The sequence below is a fragment of the Danio rerio genome, chromosome 5 (assembly GCF_052040795.2).
Source record: "Danio rerio strain M-AB ecotype USA chromosome 5, GRCz13ab, whole genome shotgun sequence".
In the NCBI taxonomy this organism is placed as follows: Eukaryota; Metazoa; Chordata; class Actinopteri; order Cypriniformes; family Danionidae; genus Danio; species Danio rerio.
Window position 1 is genome coordinate 26,339,445 of NC_141025.1, and position 25,448 is coordinate 26,364,892.

Here is a 25,448-nt window from a genome sequence, read left to right on the forward strand (position 1 = left end):
CGACACTTTATAGTCAGTGGTAAAGACCACCCCCTTCCCAGCACATCGCATCTCTTCAATTATGCGTGTATCGAGCAGGAATACGAGTAACATTTCGCGGGATTTATGGAAAGCATGACTGGGAAAACGAGACTGTCACACAGGGAAACAAAGAGCTACGAAGAGCGTGTATGCTAAGTAAATAACTGTTAGCTGTGAGCTGTCTGAAACTAAAAGTTATGTCCTACAGGGTTTTTCTTTAAAGCATGTTAAAACTTGTCTCACCCTTCATTCCACACAGGACTGTTGTTTTTTTTGCATGCGTACCTACAGACTACAGTACTTTGCGATTTATTTTCTTGAAAGTGTACGGATCTAATGCGGCTCATCATCAGGTTGTACAGTAGTGAAAGTAGGCTACTGTATGTTTCAGACTCTGTTTTGGTGCGGACGCCCTCCACCCTTTTGTTAGTGCTTCATTTCTTCGGCTAGATGGCGGTATTTTCGGCTAGAAATTTAGTTGATCATAATTTTACCTAATAATTCCCGGAAAAGGATGTATAGACGTGACTTTCCAAACTCACGTTAAACCATTGTTGTTTTCCTTCTGCAAGGCTTGAGTGTACTCCTGGCTGGAAGTGTTTATGACTGACTCACTCATCTGTCAAGGAGATTTGAGGAGACATGGTATGTTGAAGTTTGCACACACAACACAACAAACATCACATTAAAAACAAGCAAACTTTTAACTAGCTACTGTTATATATATATTGTAGAATATTTATTAAGGCCCATTTGATTTATGCATCTTGTACTTTTAATTTTTTTGTTTTACACCAGAATAATCTTTTATTATTATATATTTTTCTTTATATATATTTTTTTATTTCACTTTATTTTTCTTTGTTTTTATTTTAATAGGCTTCAACGTATTATATTAGTTGCCAAAGAAACATTTTTAATCTAGTGTTTTTTTTTATATTAATTCAAACATTCAGGAAACCACTATTATTTTAATCATTTACTAAATATATTCACTTACTATTATAAGTAACTATTATAAATATTGTTATACCTAGAAATGTGGCTCATAATAGTATGTTTATAGTATGCCAAACATCTCTATTTCTTTTAGTCTAGATGCACTTGGATCCAGGCCACCTTTTGCAAGCGAGAATGTGTCAGATTTCTGCCAGCCTCACGTGATCATCACAGGTGTGCTTAATAATCTTGGTCGTCATATCTGTGTATTATCTTTTAGCAGTAATAATGTGAGTTAATCAGCTGCAGTCAAGGTTGCATATTTTGCGTTTAAAGAGCATTATAAATGTCAGCTTTTACTGTTTTGCAGGTGTTATCCAGTGTGTCAAGTGTGCCAAAGCTTAGTAAGGTATTCTTTACTTTGATCATCAGTATCTGCATGCGCTAATTTATTTCCATGCAGATTTTTTTTAAGGTGCCTGAAGTCATGGAAATGCATTAAGTATTTTATGGAGTGTTGCCATATTTCATATAAATGATTTATTAGTGCATATATATATATATATATATATATATATATGTGTATATATGTATATATGTATATATATATGTATATATATATGTATATATGTATATATATATGTATATATATATATATATATATATATATATATATATATATATATATATATATATATATATATATATATATATATACATATATACACACATATATATATATATATATATATAAGATTATTAGGGCACATAAAAAAAAATATATATATTATATATTATATATATATATATATATATATATATATATATATATATATATATATATATATATATATATAAATTCATGTGCCTTCATAATCTTTTTATTATTTTTATTTTTATATTTTTTTTTGTTTATTTCAGTTTATTCAGTGTTTTCCGGAAACAATAATAAAAAATAAAAAAACAAGTGCAAATTTAAAACCCGTTCCTACCTATTCAACACTTGGTAGACTTCAAAAAATGAATAAAAATAATTTTTGCAAAGAAAATTTACAAAGATTAAGATTATTATTATTATTATTATTAAGGATGACACAACATCAAAAGCTGAATGCCACATACTGACAGTTTTCCCATTAACTCCATGTATTTGAGAAGTTGAGAGTTCCATCGAGAGATTGTCCAACAAATACACAGTCCAGGTTTGTCTGTCCATTGTGTGAGGAGGATTCCAGTGGTTGATCAGCAATTTTTTTGCTGCTGTGAGAGCAGTTAACAGAAGACATTTTTTTTGAACGGACAAAGTGAGGTCCCAAAAGTCATTCATGAAAACATGGCATGGAGTCAAGCATATCTCAGTTCTCAATAAATATGATTGATTCTGTAAGAACTAATTCCAGAAAGGTGAGAGGGACAGACATAACGCAATTTTCTTTAAAAAGTGCCTAAAGATCCTGACAGAGATTACAGTTACAAGAAGATGAGAGATTCTTATAAAACGTTTCTTTAAAGTCAAGTAAAACCTATACAGCAATTTCCATTGAATCATTTGGTGATTTGGATTTTTGAAGACAATTTAAACATCTCTTGTTGTTACGTGATCTAAAAATGAAATGTGTACATTCTCATAAGGTCCTTAGCCCAAACAGTTCTAATAGATAGAGGTTTGTATAAATGCTGAAGAAGAAAGAGATAGAATGCCCCCATAATCTTTATTAAAATGACTTCCCCTGCCTCTTACAATAACATGCATCTTACAATGCAACTGAAATCACATAAAGAGCAGGTAGTACAATTCAATTTGCACTTATTTCACAACATTAAAAAAGTATGCTCTATGTAGTATGAATGAAAATCAGACTTCATCTGCTACGTGTTGTTATTAAAAAACCTATTAGCATCAGCATGTTATTTCATTTCTTAAAATCACAAAATCTTAAATGCTTCAGTGTATTTTATTTCTTGTTAGACTTGTATCAACTTTTTTCTAAGATGCTGTTGTGGGAGGCTGATCGCAGAGCATGTGGGCCCATACTCTGGTTTGCTGGGACATGACCCTGGGTCTGGCTCTGCAGAAGAGGAGGAGTGGTCTGTGCTGCAGCACACCAGCCTCAGCCCCACTGATGCCTTCGGATCACTGGACTTCCAGGGCAGCTCAAAGCGTGCGTGTCGTGCTAAGGTTGGTGTACACAGATATTAAATCTCAGTCAATGTGTAGACATTTTTTTGCTGATTATAGGTATACTTCACCCAGTATTAAATATTTAATTAAATATTTCTCATATTTTCACATATTTAATTAAATATTTCTCATAATTTACTCACCATTCACTTGTTTAAAACCTGTTTAAAGTTCTTTCTTCTGTTGAACACAAAAGATGATGCTTTAAAGAATGTTGAAAACTGGTAGCCATTGTCTTCCAAGGAATTTTATTTCTTATGGATGTCAATGGCTACGGGGTTCTAACTTTCATCAAACTATTTTTTTGGTGTTCAGCAGTAAACAAAAACTCATTTAGATCTTGAGGTTGAGTAAATTATGAGCAAGTTTTCATTTAACAGTTCGTTTATAATATAGGATGCAATTTTCTCCCACAGTATGTGCGTCTTTCCTGTGACTCTCCACCAGAGCTCCTGGTCCAGCTGATGCTGAGAGAATGGCACATGGAGATACCCAAGCTGGTGATCACCGTACACGGAGGGACAGATAACTTCCTTCTGTCTCCACGGGTGTGCCAGGCCTTCAGCACTGGGCTCGTCACAGCTGCAGAGAGCACTGGAGCATGGATACTGACAGATGGCATCAATACGGGTTGGAATATATGCACTCTCGTTTTGCTTTCACAATTTCTCACAGATGCTGCAGTAGAGTTCCTATAACTTTTTTTTTGTCACGGAGAGATTCTACATACTGTAATTAATTTATTTTTGTTGATATGTTTGTGGTTTTGTTAAATATTTATGCTGTTGTATGTATGTATGCATGTATGTACATATTTATTTATTTATTTATTTATTATGTATGTATAAATTTATATGGATAAATAAATACTATAGTATAAATATTTATGAAAAATAACAATTACAAAAATGAAAACTGAAAACTCCAAAAAGCAACATATAATTATAAAAAAATGTTTATTTATTTATTTATTATTATTATTTTTAATTATATATATATATATATATATATATATATATATATATATATATATATATATATATATATATATATATATATATATAAATATATATATATATATATAAATATATATATATATATAAATATATATATATATATATATATATATATATATATAAATATATATATATATATATATATATATATATATATATATATATATATATATATATATATATATATATATATATATATATATTTTAGTTGAAGTTTTTGTCGTCATTATTATTGTTTTAATATTGTGGTTTTAACCCTCTAGCATTGCTCATTTGAACAATTTTGTCTCTAAAATATGGTAATCAAATATACAAAACAAAATATAAAAATAACAAACTTATTGGAATGAATGACACACGGTGACTTTTGTGCCACTTGCTATGTGAACACTCAAAACAAATGTAGATGTTTTTCAAAAATCTAAACAGTTGTTTAAAAAAAGTAATTATTGACTACTAAGTACACTGAATCAGATAAAATCTTGAAATCAACGCATAATAACCAGATGAATCAAGTTCTGGTTAACCATTCATGCATATTATTACATTTTGTTGTTCAAGATCATCAATGTTTAGTTTTAGGATCCACAGTATTTCAGCTAAATATGTTTAATCTTAGTTGTCAAGGCAACATTTTTACATATAAGTTATTTTAATGAATCGACTAAGAGTTATCTTTTATTTACATTTCATTTATTTGATAGTTTTCTTAGTTTAGTTAACAATAGCAACTCTAATCTTATTTCTCCATGTATCTAGGTGTGTCCAAGTATGTTGGCGATGCTGTAAAAATGTATGGGTCACATGACCACAGGAAGAGAAATGTTGTAGGCATCACACCCTGGGGGATTATTGAGAATAACAGTGACCTTATTGGCCGGGATGTGAGTTTTGCAATTCTACACGATTGTCATCTCAAACATTTCCTGAATATAATAAATAAGTTCAGTTAGAAAACTAAATAAATGGTACATTTTACTAGTGGCTATAGACTTTTGAAGGCCACTGCCTGTATGCATAAGGCGCTTAAAGAAATAGTTGACACAATATTGAAAATTTACTCGCTATCTACTCGCTCTCAAGTGGTTTTAAACCTTTGTTAGTTTCTATTTCCGTTGAACACAAATGAAGATATTATGAAAAAAGGTAAAATGCTGTAGCCACTGACTTCCATAGTAGACTTCAAAAACAAATACTATGGAATTCAACGCTTGCAGGTATTACGTTTTCTTCAAAATGTCATCTTTTGCCTTCAACAGAAGGAAGAAACTTAAACAGGTTTGTAACAAGTAAAGCGAGAGTAAATAATGACAGATTTTTTATTTTTGGGTCAACTATCCCTTTTTAGCATATTTTCTGCAAAATACATAATGTTTTGGGGTTTTATTGATGTGTTTTTTCTGGTTTTATCAGGGTTTGAGGCACTACCAGGCTTTAGGAAATCCTCTGAGTAAACGTGCCAGTCTGAACGGCATGCACTCACATTTCCTCTTGGTTGATGATGGAACTATTGGTAAATCAGGTTGTCAAATAGAGCTGAGGAAGAGACTTGAAAGGCATATACACTATCAGAAGATCCACCCTAGTAAGAGTTTTCATCATGCAAGTGCCATTGAGTTAAACAATATGTGCATGTGTGATATATATATATATATATATATATATATATATATATATATATATATATATATATATATATATATATGTGTGTGTGTGTTGATTTCAGGGCTGCCTCAGCATGTGCCTTTAGTATGTGTCGTAGTAGAAGGTGGTCCTTCCGTCCTCTCCGTTGTGCTGGAATATGTGTGCAGAACGTCTCCTGTCCCTGTGCTGGTGTTTGAGGGAACAGGGAGAGCTGCAGACATGCTGGCTTTAATACACAAACAAACAGCTGTAGACAGGTAAATGTGAATTGAAGGAATATTTGGCTTGCTATCTACCTGTTAAGTTGTGCCGTATGGAATACTGTGCCCAAATCCAAGCCTTTACTCAACTGAATTTGAGAAAACTTACTATATAGTTATGGACTTACTGCATCCGAGACATTAATATATTAATTATTCATAATAAGCTGAATTGCTGTCTGACCATCCAACGATATCTCGCGCCAATTTATAACTTTTTGATTTAGTGGCTAATTCAAATGGAATTTATACAATCTCTTTGGTACGATTTGCTCATCACCCAATGACGGATTAGGGGTGGGGTTTGGTGCCACGTCTTCTTTAAAAAAATCGAACATTTTCATATGAGTTAATGAATGAAGTCAAATTATGAATTGGCCACTAAACTGACGAAACGTAAAATGGTTCGTTTAATTTCCTCATGCTTGACCAGGGGTGGGCAAACTCGGTCCTGGAGGGCCGGTGTCTTGCACAGTTTAGCTCCAACCCTAATCAAACACACCTGCTTATAGATTTCTTGTGATCTTGAAGACACTGATTAGCATGTTCAGGTGTGTTTGACTAGTGTTGGAACAAAACTCTGCAGGGACACCGGCCCTCGAGGATCAAGTTTGCCCATCCCTGTGCTAGACCATCTGAGATTAGGTATGCCATGGATAAAAACATAGTAGTAGTAGTATTGGAGTAGTGTTACAGCACAATGTGAGCATATGTTTGTACTATTTTTTTTTTTGCACGTAACATTTGGAACCAGAAATCTTGATTCTTAAATGACTGTTATTTTTGTGTGAACTTGTTTGTGTCACAGAAAGTTGGATTCTGATATTAAAGAAGACGTCCTGCAGAGGATTCAGGATTCGTTTGGGGTTGAGAGATCAGAATCCACTGAACTCCTCGACATTCTTATGGAATGCATGGAGCATAGAGAGCTTGTGAGTCATTAATGTTTTTGCTCTGTCTGGAATTGTTCATCCAGTGGCATGCAGTGGTCAAATATTTGTGTATATTGACCACTAACCAATGTTACGGATCATTTTCCTGAGCAGCTTGTTTTCTCCATAACTCTGCTAGTCTCGTGTTTCTTGTGTTACTCAGCAGTCTTTTTGTTCTTCATAAAATGTTATTAACACTTTAAAAAAAGTGGTCCATTAGTTAATGTATTAACTAGCATGAACAAACAATTAGTAATGCATTTATGATGATATTTGTTCCACTTTGTTAACCTTAGTTAATTTTATTTAAATTAAATAATGTTAGTTCATGTTAATGCACTGTGCATTAACTAATGTTAACAAGCACAAGTTTGTATTTTAATAATGTATTAGTTATTGTTGAACTATGATCAATAAAGGCTTTACAAGATAATTCATACATAATTATTCTTAGTAAATACATTAACTAAGGGCGGCTCAGTGCCTCAGTGGTTAGCACTGTTGCCTCACAGCAAGAAAGTCACTGGTTCGAGTCCTGGCTGGACCAGTTGGCATTTCTGCGTGGAGTTTGCATTAGGGCTGCTCGATTTTGGAAAAAACATAATCACGATTATTTTGATCATAATTGTAATCACGATTATTCAAAACGATTATTAGTTAAAGTCAAAATTATTTGCGCTCCTGAGAATTTTTTAAAAATAAATATTTCCCGAATGATGTTTAACAGAGCATGGAATTTTAACAGTATTTCCTCTAATATTTTTTCCTCTAGATGAAAGGCTTATAAGAAAAACACTCTAGCTACAAAAGTCCTTCAGTCAAAAGCAGTGAGATAATTTTTTCCTTTTATTGTTTGATTAATAATGATGAAAACAGGCAGCAGCAGGAATTGCGCACTGTCACTTTAATGGTTTCTCTTTCACGTGTCTTTTGATTCTCAACTCGTTTATTACACAAATGAGGGTTAATATGAATAATCACTAAACACCGCGTTTTGACACATATTTGACCATTAAAGCGCTCACGTTAATGACTTTAGATGTGTACGCTCTGCTCGTCTCAGTGTGCGAATGAGACCGAATGCTGACCGCGTGCTTCTGACTGTGTGTGCGTGCCGCACCCACACACACACAGAAGAATGCGGTCTTTCGCGCTTTTAAGAGCAACAATTGTGTGCAACTGGAAAGGGGGCGGTATATGATGCAGTAATTGTTTATCTCGATCAATGGTTTTTTCATAATCGTTAGAAGCCGAAATCGAAATCGGATTTTCGATTAATTGCACAGCCCTAGTTTGCATGTTCTCCCCTTGTTCTTGTGGTATTCCTCTGGGTGCTCCGGTTACCCCCACAGTCCAAAGACATGTGGCATAGGTGAATTGAATAAACTTAATTGGCTGTAGTGTATGACTGTTAGTGTGAAGGTGAGAGTGTATGGGTGTTTCCTAGTACTGGATTGCAGCTGGAAGGGCATCCCCTGATAAATAAGGGACTAAGTCAAAGGAAAATGAATGAATGAACATTAACTAATGGATCATAATTCTAAAATGTTCCCAAAAATAATTACTAAAATAATTGAGTAGTTTATTAAGATAAATTTTATTAATAGCATTTTTTAGTACTCTACCTTATTTTGCCTTTCTTTACTATACTCACGTTGTCTAGGTTTATAATAATGAATAATGAATTAATAATGAATTAATTGAACGATCCTACAAAAGCACAAACACAATCTTCTAATGAAAATCTACTGTTTAGCCTTGTTTGTTATTAAACCTGTTTTATTTACAATTTATAGTTATATTTGACTCCATTTTTAATATTTGACTTGATTTGTGTACATGTGAACTGCTGTGAGGTTAAAATATAGGCTATCCAAATGTAGAGCTATCAGTTTTATTTAAATTAAATTTTCTTCCAAATATTCTTTAATTTCTTCATCAATTTGTTTTTGTTTTTAATAAAACAGATAAATATAAAATAAATAAATTTTAATATCTGTATGTTTTGCGTCAAAATTGGTTTGTTTTCTGTTAAAGTTACAACATGCAAAAACATTATTGTGTAATTATTCATTAAAGAAATAAATATAATAGAAATTATTGTTATTATTAATAAGTACATTGTACTGTGCTTTAGTAATTTATGTCTGTCAGTTTAAAACAGTTTTTGTTTTTGTACCATTTGTAGTTTTTCTTAAATAAAGTATAAAATGCTGGTCAAGTGACTTGATGTAGCTCTGGAGATGAAGTTATTGTGCTTGTGTCAATATGCAGTATCAAAACGTTCAATTCAATTCATCTTTATTTTTATATTGCTTTTACATGGTAGATTGTGTCAAAGCAGCGTAACAGAAGTTCTAGTAAATTAAAACTGTCAGACCAGATTCCAAAATCTGTAAAGTACAGTTTAGTTCAGTTCAGTGTGGTTTAATTTTCACTGTTAAAAGTCCAAACACTGAAGAGTAAATCCATTGATGCCCAAAATATTAGATTAGATTAGATTAAACTTTATTGTCATTACACATGTACAAGTACAAGGCAACGAAATGCAGTTTAGGTCTAATCAGCAGTGCAAGCAGCAAGTGCAGGATACAGGTATAAGTTATAAAGTGCAGTTATAGAAAAACTATGGTGATATTTACAGATGGATGTACAATGAACATTATATGCAGGTTGTATTATCTACGAACAGAGATTTACAAATAAATGATTTTATGTACAGATTGCTATCAATAATCAGAAGTGTCCTTTAAGCAATTTTCACCACAGTGTCAGTGCAGTGTCTTACGCTCAGCAACAGAGCAGCTTCCATACCAGACTGTGGCGTAGGTGGTCAGGATGTTTTCTATTGTGCAGCGGTAGAAGTTCACCAAGACGGCTAATGAAAGCTGGTTGTTCTTAAGTTGCCTCAAGAAAAATAGGCGCTGATGAGCCTTCTTGACCTGGCTGGAGTTGTTAGTGGTCCAGGAAAGGTCCTTTGAGATGTGGGTCTCCAGGAACTTGAAGGATGAGGATCCTATTGATGTGGATGGGATCATGTGAGCCTGTTCGTCCCTTCCTGAAGTCTACAATGAGCTCCTTGGTCTTGTTGGTGTTTAGGAGCAGATTATTGTCGGTGCACCAAGTGGCCAGATGCTGTATCTCCTCCCTGTAGGCAGTCTCATCATTGTTGCTGATTAGACCAGTCACTGTGGTGTCATCAAATCTGATGATGGTGTTGGATCTGTTCACAGGCCTACAGTCAATAGTAAAAAGGGAGTAGAGAAAGGGGCTCAGCACACAGCCCTGTGGTACACCAGTGTTGAGTGTGACGGTGGTGGAGCAGATGTGGCCTGATCTAACATTCTGAGGTCTGTTTGTCAGAAAGTCCATGACCCAGTTGCAGAGAGACGTGTAGATATCCAGGTCTCTAAGTTTGATCATTAACTTGGAGGGTATGACAGTGTTGAATGCTGAGCTGAAGTCAACAAACAGCATTCGTGCATAAGTGTTTTTATTGTCCAGGTGTGTGAGTACAAGTGCAGTGCTATGGAGACTGCATCTTCTCTGCTTCTGTTGCCATTGTAGGCAAAATGATGTGGGTCCAGTGTAGATGACAGAGAGTCTTTCAGGTGTGCCAGGACCAACCGCTCGAAGCACTTCATGATGATGGGTGTGAGTGCTACAGGGCGGTAGTCATTCAGGCATGTTGGGCTGGAGTGTTTCGGAACTGGCACTATAGTGGTGGTTTTAAAGCATGTTGGCTCAGCTGCTAGGTTAAGCGACAGGTTGAAAATGTCTGTAAATACCCCAGAAAGCTGTTCTGCACATGCATTGAGGAAGCACCCAGGAATACAGTCTGGTCCAGCAGCCTTGCGCACATTGACACGACTCAATACGGTGTAGAGTGTGGTAGGTGAGTGGTCGGTTTAGGAAGTGATCCTGGTGTAGGGTTCTTTATTGTCTCTTTTAAAGTGGGCATAAAAGTAATTTAGCTCGTTCAGGAAGGAGACATTTGTGGCTGTGGGTGTGGACTGGATGGGTTTGTAGTTGCTGATGGCCTGGATGCCCCGCCACATGTGCCTATCAGAGTTGAAAAAGGGCTCCTCTAGCTTTAGCTTGTAACAGTGCTTGGCCTATTTGATGCCCCTCTTCAGATTAGCCCTGGAATTGCTGTAGGCCTCTGCATCCCCTGATCTGAAAGCAGTGTTGTGTGCCTTCAGCAGGAGGCACACCTCCTTGTTCAAAATATGTAATAAAAGAAAGTGCAAAACTGCAAAAATATGTAGTAAAAGAAAATGCAACATTCATGCACCCAGACATTCATAACTTTGAGACTTTATATTTATAAATAGCCTTTTAGCATTTTATTATTTACAGAATTTATTTCACATCACAATCTGATTGGGCATACAGACCGACTTTTGATTTATTCATCTGAAATCTCCAAAATTCTGTGGAAGGACAAATAATGCCAACCACTTTCCTGTCTCCACTACTCCCAGCAGATACCCATCAGTTTATTTGCAGATTGTAATCTTCAGGAAATGTTAACTTCATCGTGAACTCCTCATACATCAGCAAAGTTCTTGTCCTTTAAGCTAGGAACTCAGCGCAGCATATACAAATCCCTTTCTTAGTTTCTCTGGCTGCTTCCTCTTCTTCTTCTTCCTCTCTCCTCCTACTTGGCGGTAAACACTGGTTGTTTTGTGTGATAAGATGCCTGCTGTGTATCGGTCTCTGTCACTACGCCGAAAGCTCTGATGCTAAGCCTCCATCAAACAGAATGTTGTAGTTCACCACACCCATCCCGCATTTCTGAGCTTCTAAATTGAGAGGGAACAGAATAATTGGAATGATGGCGCATGAAACGTATTTCCATATTAATCGAGTAGAAGGGATTAATTTGGTCCCCAGGCGCACAGATTCTTTGATTGGGTATGAATCACTCATGTGGAGATGAAGTGCCAAAGGCATGTTAAGAGAAGAACATCTCCTCTGGGTGTCTTGTAGAGTTACATGCATTTATATATTGGCATGGGATATGATGGTAGTTTCATATTAATACCAAACAAAATAAATAACCGCTGGCTATATTGAAAGCAACACAACAGCAGTGGCACTAGTTTACAAATCTGTTTTAATGCTGGCCATCTGTGCTAATTAATTGTTTTAAAGGTGCAACTATTTTTTTAATGAGGTCAAACTTTAACAATGTTTCATTTCAGATCAGCATTTTTGACTCTGAATCTGAAGACCTTCAAGAGGCAGATGTTGCAATCCTGTCCACATCGCTGAGAGGTATGTCATGTTGTTATTATATTATTCAAATAAGTCTTGTTGTGCTTTTTTACACAATGCTCTTTAGGTCTTAGGTGTCCCCAGAAAACATATGTGAAGTTTTTGTTTATGTCTCTTTAAAAGTGAACAAAGTGCATCTTCCCATCCCTAAAACAAAACACTGCCTTCATATCATGTGGAGTTTATTGGGCTTATAAAAGATTTGGTTATTTGTTGATGAGAATATGACTAGCAGCTTTGTTTTTGGGTTGTTATTATATCTATTTTTATGGTCACTGTGATTGACAGAGTTAGTTTACAGTTTTTGGTAATCAATGTAATAATTTAAATATTGTTGATTTACAGGATTTTAATTCAGTTTGATGATTTATTTTAAAGGGGATGTATCATGCTCATTCTGACCAATCTCATAATCTTGAATCATAAAGTAAACCCAAAACAAAAGTGTCCACCTGGATCTCCTTCAAAGAATCGGCCTTGATCCACAAAGCATTCAGCATCTGGATTCAAGTCTTGTCAGTTTAAACTTTTTTGAGTGCAAAGATAATAAGTGCACTAGCAGAATCAGGGTTTTAAAGGGCACATATGATAAAAAAAAAATTTGTAAGCTGTTTGGACAGAACTGTGTGTAGCTATAGTGTGTCCACAGTCATAATGGAGTGACATAAAGACAATAAATCTTTTTTTTTAATTTTCTGACATTAAAATAGGATCAAAATCCCTGCCATTTTGAGTCTGACTGGAACGTGACGTAGGAGTGCGGTTTCCTTTCCCACCGATTTGATTTGACAGTCGCATATTAACATGTCTTCGTGGTAAAGCGTATAATCAAATTAACAAGACAGGACGTGCGCAAAGCAACTGGGATTAAAATATCTGTTCAGCTCTCTGTGATCATCAATCATCATGAAATGTGATCAAGAATAATATTTACAAGTTAAAAATTTTTTTAAATGGTGCATGTTTGTAATGAATTACAGCAATTTTTATCGCTTTTTACTTTATCACCACAGCCGCGTGTGTGTACAGTAAAAGAAGACACTTTAATTCCAGTTTGTGGATGTGGAATCAGATTTATTTTAAACATTAACATAATGGATATCCATACATCAGTGGATATTATCATGTTTCTTTTCATATTTGTCATGCAAAAACAGTGCAAAGTTAAACGTGTTGGCTGTGTGTCTGTGCGTGCGTGAACTTTGTAATGACATTGTGTGTGACTCATCGTGGCAGAAAGGCTTGAATTAACTCCACAACATATACATCAAATAGCCATTGGGAAAGTTTTTACTGTAGTTTTTCTCACAAACATTACGTGAGATCTGCTTTCTTCATGTCTGTCACTGTGCTGTTTGTCTGACCCACGCAGGTATTGAGGCACACTCTGACAGGCAGAAAAAAATTCCAATATTCCGAAAGGTCTAATAAAAAGTCTGATGTATGTTTCGTGCTGAAACTTTACAGACACATTCTGGAGACACAGAAGACTTATCTTAAATCTTAAAAAGGGGTTAAAAAGATGCCTTTTAAGCTTTCAAATACACCCAAATGTAACGAACTGGGTAAGAAATTGCATGTGTATCAGTATAATAAATCTTGGTCGCAATGAAAAGCAGGCCTCACTAGCTTTAACTTGCTTTAAGTGTGAATTCTTTGCATTGGAGATACTGTGACTATTATGTTCCAAGAAAATAACATTGGACTACAGTCCTCGAAGAGAATTCAGAAACAATTCCCTTTAGGGTGGAAATTGTTCTTTATTACTTTGTAGATTTTTTTCTAGTCAAATAGCAACCATAGTACATTAAAGATGACCTATTATGCAAAAATCACTTTTGTAAGGGGTTTAAATAGTATTGTGTGGGAATAGTGTGTGAGTATAGACAACCCCTAATGCTAAAAAAAATATTAGTTATAATTATTACAATATTATTATAATCAAACTTGAAAAAAACATTCTAAAGAAACACTTTAGCTGAGCCCAAAATTGCTTATTTCCATACTATATAGTACGCTTAAAACATTATGCGAGCCGAGTAGTATGTCTGAATTCATAGAATTTAAAAAACAGTATGTGAGAAGTACCGGGATGACCTACTTCCAGTGCGATTCTGAAGTGTGCATCGGATGGATGCTACGCTATCTCAAGATTCAACTGACATGGATAGGTCACGTGATGATGACAAAATGGCTGATGTAGTACATCTGAGTTCCATTCATACAACTGACATTCATACTTTATATCAAGTAGGCCAAGTAGTACATTTTAAATCAAATCCAGTACCTACTCGAGAAGTAGATGATTTCGGACGCAATCTGCAAATTGACATTCTCCCTTCCCTCCCATTCTCCTGATAAAAATTGCCACCCATTAGTGACGATTTCTTCCTCATTAGCATAATTAGCCATGAGTGAGAAGCAGCTGTCCACCATTAGTGTTTTCATCTGCTGATTATAATGTCAGCAACAAATTACAAATATGGAGTTTCAGATGCACAAGTAAATACTGTAGTCTCCGTAGACTGCCGCCTTCTGAGACAGGCGCTTGTAGCTTCTCCCTTTATTGAAAAGAGCTTGAATTTAAAGTGACAGTCACCAAAAAAGCACCCTTTGGATCAAAACCTAAAAGGGGCAGTTTCAAAGAGTTATAAAACATTATTTGTGGGGTATTTAAGCTGAAACTTCACAGACACACTCTTGGGACATCAGTGACTTATTTTACATCTTGTAAAAAGTGGCATAATAGGTTTGAAAGTGTAAACCAGGGGTCACCAATCTCAGTCCTGGAGGGCCGGTGTCCCTGCAGGGTTTAGCTCCAACTTTCCTCAACACACCTGCCTGGGTGTTTCAAGCAAACCTAGTTGGACGTTGGTTAGCTTGTTCAGATGTGTTGATTAGGGTTGGAGCTAAAATCTGCAGGATACCAGTCCTCCAGGAACAAGTTTGGTGACCCCTGGTGTAAACAATAATTCAACCTCTTTAAAAGTTGTATAAATAGTGTTTGTTACTCAAAATGAAAATACAGGGACGAGAGCTTCCCCCGAGGAACAGCTGAGTCTCACTCTGGCTTGGGACAGAGCTGATATTGCAAAAGACCACATTCTGGTCTATGGGCAACAATGGCAGGTATAGTAAACAGCTAATTTGACAATCAGGGTTGAGATGTTTTATGTGTTAAACCAGCCCATGTCTAATTCAGCACTGGATTTTGTAGGTAGGATCTCTGGAGCAGATCATGCTGGATGCGCTGATAATGGATCGCGTCAATTTTGTAAAGCTGCTAATTGAGAATGGCATGACCATGAGTCACTTCTTGACAATCTCTCGTCTGGAGCAGCTCTACAACATAGTAATGCACATGTACTGCTTGCATTGATCTTAAGCGTGTAATTCAAGTGAGTATCTCTGATCCTCATTTGTGTTTCTTTTTTCCCAGCAAACAGGCTCCTCACATCATTTCCTTCGACATGTTATTGCAGATGCCAAACAGGTTTGTGTAGAGTAAAACCCTAAATGCTTGTGTAGAGTACTTTTGTAAAAATAATAAAAATACATCATTGAATTAACTTTGACTAACTTCAGGTTCCATCTAATGGTTTAATTTTCCCCCAAACATTAAGTCAAAATAAAGTGTACTACTTGAACAATAAGTATATATTTATAAATGGAACAAAGAAAAGACGCATATTTTTTGTGTCTGCATGCAACTGAATTTACAAAAGTAATTTTATATACATGTAGATTTTTACATAGAAATGCAAAGAAATGGTGTAATTTATAGGGGAAATAATCATATATCATAGTTATTCTTTTAAAATATTTATATTCAAATGTAGTATTTAGTAATATTTTGAATTGTCTTTTTTTTTACATTTGCATTATTTACTGACATTTTTTTTCAAGTAATTCAATGCACTTTTGTTTTTCATTTAATATTTAGGCTTTATTTCAGCTTTACTCTTTAATTAATCTTTTAAATATAAAATATACAACAATATTTTTTAAATGTTTTTAATGGCTTTGCAAAGAAAGTATCATAAAGTTTAAAATGTCGAGGTGATAGAGCTTTTTTCAGTAGCAGCCCCGAGACTCTGGAACGATCTTCCACGCTCCTTAAGAACAGCTCCAACTTTTGAGTCTTTTCAGAGGTCACTGAAAACACTTATTTTCTTTAGCTTTTAGTCATGTGATATGAGTTTATGTATTTTGGTTTTGTGTATATTTGCATGTGCTTTATGTACAACACTTTGGTACCCATTGTGGTTTGTTAAAAGTGCTCTAAATATAGAGTTTATGAGAATAGCAATGTAATATTATTATCATGTAGGCCAGTGAGCTATTGCATAGAGGTAGCTGAATAAACTCTGAGTTTTGGCTAAGTTTAGAGTTGACAAATCTTCCTAGTTTAAAAAGCACCTATTACGCATTTAAAAAGATCATATTTTAGTTTTGGGCATCTCCAACAACAGTCTGATATGTGATACTTCAATCACTGACTCTTCACAGCCTCATCTTTGAGTAGGGAAAATAACGAGAGGGGTCTGGATGCAGACCTGCTGCGGTGCAATCTTAGCTGCATCCAATGCTTTTTAATGCGCTCACCTAACCTAACCCCACCCCTAACCCTACCCATCACAGTGATGTCACTCACTCCATTGAGTGCATTGTGTCTGCTTTGTCTTCCTCTTTTTCTTTTTCTTTCTTTCTTTCTTTCTTTCTTTCTTTCTTTCTTTCTTTCTTTCTTTCTTTCTTTCTTTCTTTCTTTCTTTCTTTCTTTCTTTCTTTCTCTCTCTCTCTCTCTCTTTCTTTCTTTCTTTCTTTCTTTCTTTCTCTCTCTCTCTCTCTCTCTCTCTCTCTCTCTCTCTCTCTCTCTCTCTCTCTCTCTCTCTCTTCTTTCTTTCCTTTTAGTGTCTGTGGGTGGGGCCGGTGGGGTGGGGTTTAATTTTCCTGGGTGTGTGCATGCAAAAAATGGGTGGGACTTAAGTTTCATATCAACGTCACGCCCACATTACTAAAGATTACCAAGAAAAATCATTTGAACCACTTTGAATCAACTCTTTCATAGATGAATCAATATTTTTAAACACTGCACTTTTAGGTTTAAGCCTTATCTGGATATTTCACTTCACTTAGAGCTGTGTTACATACTGCATGGAAGGTCATTTTCAAAAACCCATAATAGGGCTGTTTAAATCAGGTTGAAGTAACCGAAACGAGCTTCATGTAACCAGCCAGAAACATGTTCTTTTTTTGTAGACTCGCCTGCCTGCTGTTTATAGGATATCTTTAATCGACATTGGAATGGTGATTGAATACCTGATTGGTGGAGCATATCGAAGCACATACACACGCAAGAGATTCAGAACCATGTACAGTCGCTTACATAACCCAGCTAAGGTCTGTCTGCCTGGCAACATAAAAATATTGCATTGCTTGTGCTATTTCCGTTTTTTTTTTTATTACAGTTAATTTGATATGATAGTTTTTTTGTATTTTTTATTTTTGTGTTTACTCTTTTAATTTTAGTTTCAGCTAATTGCTTGTAGTTTTAGCTTTTGCCATAATTTTTTAAAAATCGTTTAATTTTAATTGTATTATTTGTATTTTATTTATTTAAAAGGTGTACAAAAGGTATGCTTTTTCCTAAAGAGTTGTTTTCTTGTGTAATAGGAGACATCCAGCCCGTTCAGCAAGGCCAAGAAAGTAGCTCCAGCTCCAGAAGCCACTCCACCTCGCTCTCATTTCCGCAGAACCGCTCAGCCATACAGACACCAGGTCCTTTGAGCTTTTCCATTCTGTTCACAGATGCTACAAGAAGCTATACATGCACGAATACATTCACAATCATTCCATTTATTAAAAACAACCAGAACTGTGTGTTTGCAGGAAGGTGGTGTAGCACCTCAGGACCAGAAGTCGGACCCGATCCCCGACTTTGTATGCACTTTTAACGACCTGTTTGTGTGGGCAGTGCTCAAGCATCGGCAAGAGATGGCGCTGCTCCTGTGGCAGCATGGAGAGCAGGCTATGGCCAGGGCGGTTGTGGCCTGCAAACTCTACCGCACTTTGGCAATGGAAGCCAAGGAGAGCAATATGGGAGACACCATGGCCGAGGAGCTGAAGAAGAACTCTCTGTCAGTTTGCATTTTACTTCATTCAAATAATACATGCTCAATTTGTTAAACAGTGATGGGGAAAGTTATTTTCAAAAGTAATGCACTACGATTTTGCGTTGAAAAAAAGTAACTAAATATGTTAATTAGTTACTTTTAATGAAAGCAATGTGTTGCGCTCCTTTTGCATTATTGTTTTTAACTGGGCTAGGCTTACTTGTTTGTAATAGTATAACGAACAAGTATAATTTGACAAATATAAGTCCATTTTATACCAAAAGTGCAAGTGACTTGAAAAACCTCAGGCTGCAGACCGATACAGGCTGTATCATCTAAACAATCTTCCGATTTCTGACAATGTGGGTACAGAAGAATAAATGTCAGGCAATAAATATGGAAAATAAAGTTAAATCATTACTTTTTGTGAAACAATAGCTCAGATATTGTCTTGAAATTTTAAAAGTAATGCATTACTAGTTACGTAAAGTAATCTGATTACATTACTCATGCTACTTGTAATGCTTTACCTTGAAAAATGGTTAATTTTACCTAATAGAAGTTGCACTTTTTAAGTAAATATGAGATTGAACATTTGACCGAAATTCTACTGTATTGATAAGGATGTCACCAATGTAATGCAATGTAAATGTGTTGGTCTATCAGAGAGTTTGGACAGTTGGCTGTGGATGTCCTGGATCAGGCTTTCAGAGAGAATGAGCGCATGGCGATGAAGCTGCTGACCTGGGAGATGAAGGATTGGAGTAACTTCACCTGTCTGCAAATGGCCGTCTCCTCAGGACTCAGGCCCTTTGTGGCTCACAACTGCACTCAAATGCTGCTCACAGACCTGTGGATGGGCCGTCTAAACTTGAGCAAGAACTCCTGGTTTAAGGTGTGTTTAGTGTGACTTAAAGGTGCAGTAGGTGATCTACGACAATGCTAACCGGCTAACGTAAATCTCTGAAACACAGTCCCACCCATGCCGTCCAAAGCCATGCCTCCTGAAATACAAGTGAGCGAGTAGTGCTTGGCAGGCGGCATGCAGGAATTACACTTATTACTAAGCCATACTTGCATGCTATTTCAGACCGAGTATTTAGAATAGCAGTAAACAATATAGGGAGCACATCACAGGTTTACAGTGTTAAAAAATGAACTAATGTGATGTGAATATAAAAGCAACTTCACCTCAGTAACAGAATAGCGCTGTTTACTGATGTTTTGTTGTTAAACTAAATACAAATCAAGCAACAACAACATCTGCATCAGCTCTGCGTGAAGCTAAAATAGTTTTAAAACAGAACATTTCCTGTCTAACAGAAATACTTCAGCCATGGTGTCGCCCTTTCTCTGACGTGCAAAAGTAACTCCAATATAGATTTAGGATTTTTAAAGAGTTTTGATCAAGCATGTTTTTACCGCTCATTCTCTCTCTTGTGTACGCACAAATGGCGGATCTGTGCATAAACGGCTGTGCATTAGTTTAAATCTGCATTTGCTGACAGACGGTTTGAGCTACATATCGGAATTATGGCAGATGTCCACATGACACTTTTAATTTGATGAACATTTTTTAGTTTTATGCCTTTTATACCCAGAATATATATATATATATATATATATATATATATATATATATATATATATATATATATATATATATATATATATATATATATATAATATAATATAATATAATATAATATTATATTATATATAAATCATTTACTTTAATCATTACTATAGGACTGTGAAGAGACTTTCAACCAGCACAACAAAAAAATGTTTCTGAAGACAATCACCTACTGCATCTTTAAGTGAATTAAAGCATAGCTCACCCAAAATGACAAAACTAATTCTTATGAGGCCATATTTTTGAAACCACAGTTCATCATTTAGCTTAAGAGGTTATTGGCATTTTAAGAGTGAAAAAAACAATATGAAAGCCTAATGAAAGTTTGTGCAACATTATAAGCTTTAATCTCTTGCAAACAGACCTGAGCAACAGTCTGGAAGTTGGAAGAATGTTTTTGTAACAGAAATAATTTTCTGTAATGTATGTAATTTTAAAATGTAATTTTAAAATACATTTCTCAAGTTGGTTGCCATGTTTGCCAGCACCAAAGAATAACATTTAGCAAAAGTTTGTTAAAATGTAAAATGTACAAATTTTCAGCATATTTGTGACCCCGGTCTTTATGTAACTGTCATCCAAAACCATATCTTTTCTCCCAAGATCATCGGCAGTATCCTGATGCCTGTGGCCATTCAGTTGCTAGAGTTTAAGAGTCAGGCAGAGATGTCCCATGTTCCTCAGCTCCAGGAAGCCTTGCAGTTTGGGTGGGACACTGTGCCATCAGAGCAAGAAGGGGCAGAAAAAGCAGTAAGGATTCCAGTCAAACACAACACACTACAAAAATGCTATTTGTGATCTTTGCAGCTGAGATTCACTAGTTTGTGATTCAAAATACACTGGCATTCTGGCAAAAAAAAGGTCAATATTTTGTTGGACCACATGTAGCTTTGATTATGGTGTGCGTATGCCATGGCATTGTTCAAACATTATGCAATAACTCGTGAGCTTATTTACAATACAGTGTTATTATGCAATGTCAATCAGTTTATTGCTTGGAAATAATTGTTTCAATCAAATGCCAAGCCAAATATTAATCTCGGCAATAAACATCTAATCATAAGTTATGTTTCCATCCACCTATTTTTATGCATATTGTGGATATTCAGATAAAGAAATGGTTGGTGGAAAGGCAAGATGCGCATACATTTTGAAAATGCACATTAAAAACATATGTGCATAACTGAGTAGGATTTACTTTTCATTCGATAAGAAGAAATGCACATAAACTACAATGTAAACACTTTGTTTATACCGAACAAATTCCAAATTACATTGAAAAAGTAATGTGATTTTGTTTTAAAAGATCATATGGTGATAAAAATATATCTAAATGGACAAACCAGCAAGCTGAGCACATTGTAAAAAATCTCAAATGTTGTTTTGGTCATTCTTAAAACACCTTAACCATTTCAGTATTAGTGTTATTATATTATTAATTACCTCTAGAATCAAGACCATCTGTGCTCCACGTCTCATGCCTTCAGACACCACCACAAGTCCATTGCATGTCAGCCTTTGTCTTCTGAGGCACAAGTAATTTATTAATTAAAGAAAAGAGTTAGCGTCTTCTTCTACCGCTGCATTTTTACTTTTGATATATGGCGATAGTTAATCAAGTGACGATTTTGTTTTCTTTGACTCATTGGATGGATTTGGACGTCCTAATTCTGATATTCCAGTTTTGCACATAAATTTAATTCACATCTTTGGATGAAAAAATAGCTACAGACTCTTAAGTGTTTGCTTAAAATGTCAAAACATTTAAATTGAAAAGGTTAGTCTGTTTGCCTAAGCTATAAAAACAACAGATCAGACCAGAAGCCTAGTCAAACAAAGAATGACACAATAATGTGTGAGGGAATCCAATCATATCAAATCCCTAAGAATCAGTTTTGCATGAGGTCGGAAGGTCTCCCCACACTTTGTTTTTCATTTTCACTGCGTTGACCGAAAGGAACTGCTTGGTTTTAAAGTGACTTCTTGTGTGAGCTGCAGAGATTTCTAAACTTTTTAGAGTGGATTTGAGAGCATTTTTTGCTTTCATAAATCATGTTTAAATTTCAGCAATGTAACTGTGGCTGCCAACCTAACAAAACACACTCTTTGAGTATGTATGGACCTCTGTATAGCTTACATTAACAGTGGTCTTTCTTTAGGTTCCAGGTGATGAGGAGAGAGGCAGCAGTTGTCTTTATCCCTGGACCAGAAAGGTGTATGACTTCTATACTGCTCCGGTGGTCAAATTCTGGTTTCACACTGTAAGTGTTATCCTATACTCATAATGTGATGCACACTAGTGAGTGGAGTATACAAACCACCTGTTGTTCTTTTTTGTTGCATATGCTACTGCTACAAAGACTCAATAACAAACATAAAGTGCTTGGGAAATATGCTACAAATCATATTGCTCCTGCATTGCCTGACATGAGAAATATCTTATACAGTATTTATTTAAATCTCATGTATAACCTATTACTCTCAACATATGTACAGTAAGATAGTCCCCAGATATGCATGTTGCTATGTTATATTTTGTATATTTATGTTTATTTAGTATGTTGCACTATTGTCCTGCATGACGCAGCATTTCATTCTACTGTATGTCCTCACAGGTAGTCGAATGACAATAAAGGTTGACTTGCCGTAAAGGGATAGTTCACCCAAAAATGCAAATTCATTCCAAACCTGATTTTCTTTCAAAAGATATTTTAAAGACTGTATCCATAGTATGGGCGAGGCAGTGGCGCAGTAGGTAGTGCTGTCGCCTCACAGCAAGAAGGTCACTGGGTTGCTGGTTCGAACCTCGGCTCAGTTGGTGTTTCTGTGTGGAGTTTGCATGTTCTCCCTGCCTTCGCTTGGGTTTCCTCCGGGTGCTCCGGTTTCCCCCACAGTCCAAAGACATGCGGTACAGGTGAATTGGGTAGGCTAAATTGTCCGTAGTGTGTGCGTAAATGTGTGTGTGTGGGTGTTTTCCAGAGATGGGTTGCGTCTGGAAGGGCATCCGCTGTGTAAAAGCTTGCTGGATAAGTTGGCGGTTCATTCTGCTGTGGCGACCCCAGATTAATAAAGGGACTAATCCGACAACAAAATGAATGAATGAATGTATCCATAGTACAAGTTTTTTCTTACTGTGGAGATCAAATTAATTACTGGTTGCCAAATTCTTAAATTTTTTTGTTGTTGTACAAAAACAAGCTCAAGAACTATATCCCTGTAATCAACCTTTGTTTTCATGACACCCCTTTGCTCCATCTTCCATCTGTATTTCTGTCCAAACAGATGGCGTTTTTGGGATTCCTCATGATGTTTGCTTATACTTGTTTGGTGAGGCTGAACGAGACACCCAACATTCAGGAGTGCTTGGTCATGACTTACATCCTGGCCATGGCGGTGGAGAAAGCTAGAGAGGTGGGACATCTCAAAATTACTCTCTCCTCAGCAGATAAGAGAAGTATACAGTATGACATATAAATTGATGTCATTGAGATGTTGGCCTGGTGCTCTTTGCAGCTGTTCAGAGCAATTAAAGAATAAAATGCATCTTTGAAAAGTCTTATCTTAATCAAGCTGGATTCCAAAGGTCCACTGTAAGGTGTTATCTCTTTCTGGTTATGGAGTTGACCCTGAGAATGTCTCTGTCTGACTCCCCCTTTCCTCTATTATCTATGAACTCAACAGCAGTGCACTAGTGGGAATTATTAACCAGTTCTGTCATAGACTACACATTTGAGTGATTGTTTATTGTATTTCGGTTAGATAAACTCCAAGAGCCTCTTTCAATCCCAAGGAAAATAGTGATTTTTTTTTAAAAATGGATTTTGTCTTCTGGTCTGTCAGGCTTCTGGATCTATAAGCTGTCAATCAGCATGCAGGACCATACCTGACAATGATAACTAAAATGGTGTGTTATCTAAATGTATTCCCAAAAATCAAGGCATGTGAGACGCAATATATTTTTGGATTAGACTTTTGTATATTTGGATTTGGAAATCCCATTAAAATATTTTTAAAATAATCATTAAATCAGCCATGTGCAAGAAACTTTGCACTTTAAAATACACTTTAGCACTTTAAAATAACGTGTCAGTAGTTATTGTATGTAATGTTATATTAACTAACACAAACAATAATATATTTACTTCATTATTTATTCAAATTTGTTAACAATAGTTAATGAAAATAAAGCTCACAGAACATTAACTAATGTTAACAAGCACAACTTTTATTACATTTTAAAAATGTATTTACTCAATGAAATTTTAATAGTGCATTAAATAATTCAGAACTATGCTTAATAAATGCTTACTACGCTTAATACATGCACTGCAAGATTGCTTATGGTTAGTTCATTTATGTCAGTAAATAAATTAGCTATTATTTACTAATAGGCCATTATTTTAACGTGTTACCAAAAACTCTTACTTATAACTGGTTTAATGAAGAAATATCTTGAAAATAGACCATTATTTTATTGTATTACCAAAGTTTAATGTATTAATGTTTTATTTATTATTGGCAATGCATAAAAAGCTTGTACCTGGCTTCTTAAGTTGCAGGTGAATGTTTGTATACTGATTTTAATGTTAAGGACTTGATCAGATGAGACATTTATGCTTGCTCATTTATACAGTGTGCTGAAAGAGCTATTCTGGACTGTAACAATTTGCCATGCAAAGAACATTCCTTAAAATCATCATCTCAAGTAATTGATGGTTTCAAATATATTTGTTTTAATCGGTTTTAATGATCTCTTCTGTCAACATTATGCTAGAGAATTGTTGATCATGGACAAATACCCACATGGCTATAATCAGGTGGTTTTCTCACCGCTGTACTTTTTACTGAGCGTTTATTTATTTTTCTACTTGTGAGTCATTCTCATTGTTGGTGAACACATATTTCAGTTTCACTGCGCTGGTTTTCAGTCATGTCTGTTAATCTGTGTATTTGCAGTGATCTAATGATTCAAATTTGTCCTATTAATCTGTATTGTTTGATTTCATGCATGATATTTTACATAGGTAGCATGAAATGTGTAGTTAGTTATATTTGATTCACCATATTACGTGTTGGTAATAATGGGTGTCGTGTTTTCTAGGTGTTGGTTTTGGAGCCTAGGAAGTTCACTAAAAAGCTGAAGGTGTGGTTCAGTGAGTACTGGAATATCAATGACTTCCTGGGAATCCTCTTGTTCCTGGTCGGGGTCTCCCTCCGGTGGCATCAAGAAACACGCTTAGCCAGTCACATAGTCTATTCTTTGGATTTTGTCTTCTGGTCTGTCAGGCTTCTGGATCTATTCGCTGTCAATCAGCATGCAGGACCATACCTGACAATGATAACTAAAATGGTGTGTTATCTAAATCTATTACCAAATAATTACACTCTACCACACAACATTTAGTATCATGTTTTCATTTGCTTT

General features: G+C 35.4%; 1 protein-coding gene across 14 annotated transcripts in view; it reads left to right on the forward strand.

Moving 5' to 3' along the window:
* The window catches only part of trpm6 (transient receptor potential cation channel, subfamily M, member 6), a 45,350-nt gene that overhangs the window by 1,645 nt on the left and 18,257 nt on the right, over positions 1-25,448 (forward strand). For 2 of the 14 annotated variants that reach the window (XR_015489855.1, XM_087250970.1), the window contains exons 1-22: positions 16-177; positions 594-666; positions 1,115-1,194; positions 1,331-1,369; positions 2,953-3,139; positions 3,559-3,772; positions 4,918-5,042; positions 5,572-5,743; positions 5,885-6,059; positions 6,871-6,994; positions 12,202-12,274; positions 15,303-15,403; positions 15,492-15,626; positions 15,714-15,767; positions 17,534-17,674; positions 17,948-18,052; positions 18,164-18,411; positions 19,054-19,282; positions 20,627-20,773; positions 22,183-22,284; positions 23,306-23,434; positions 25,125-25,373. Coding sequence is in view for 8 of the 14 variants with exons in the window: in XM_087250970.1 (XP_087107096.1) it covers positions 664-666; positions 1,115-1,194; positions 1,331-1,369; positions 2,953-3,139; positions 3,559-3,772; positions 4,918-5,042; positions 5,572-5,743; positions 5,885-6,059; positions 6,871-6,994; positions 12,202-12,274; positions 15,303-15,403; positions 15,492-15,626; positions 15,714-15,767; positions 17,534-17,674; positions 17,948-18,052; positions 18,164-18,411; positions 19,054-19,282; positions 20,627-20,773; positions 22,183-22,284; positions 23,306-23,434; positions 25,125-25,373 (2,832 nt within the window). In the remaining 6 variants the exon portion in view is untranslated. 14 annotated transcript variants of the gene reach the window in all.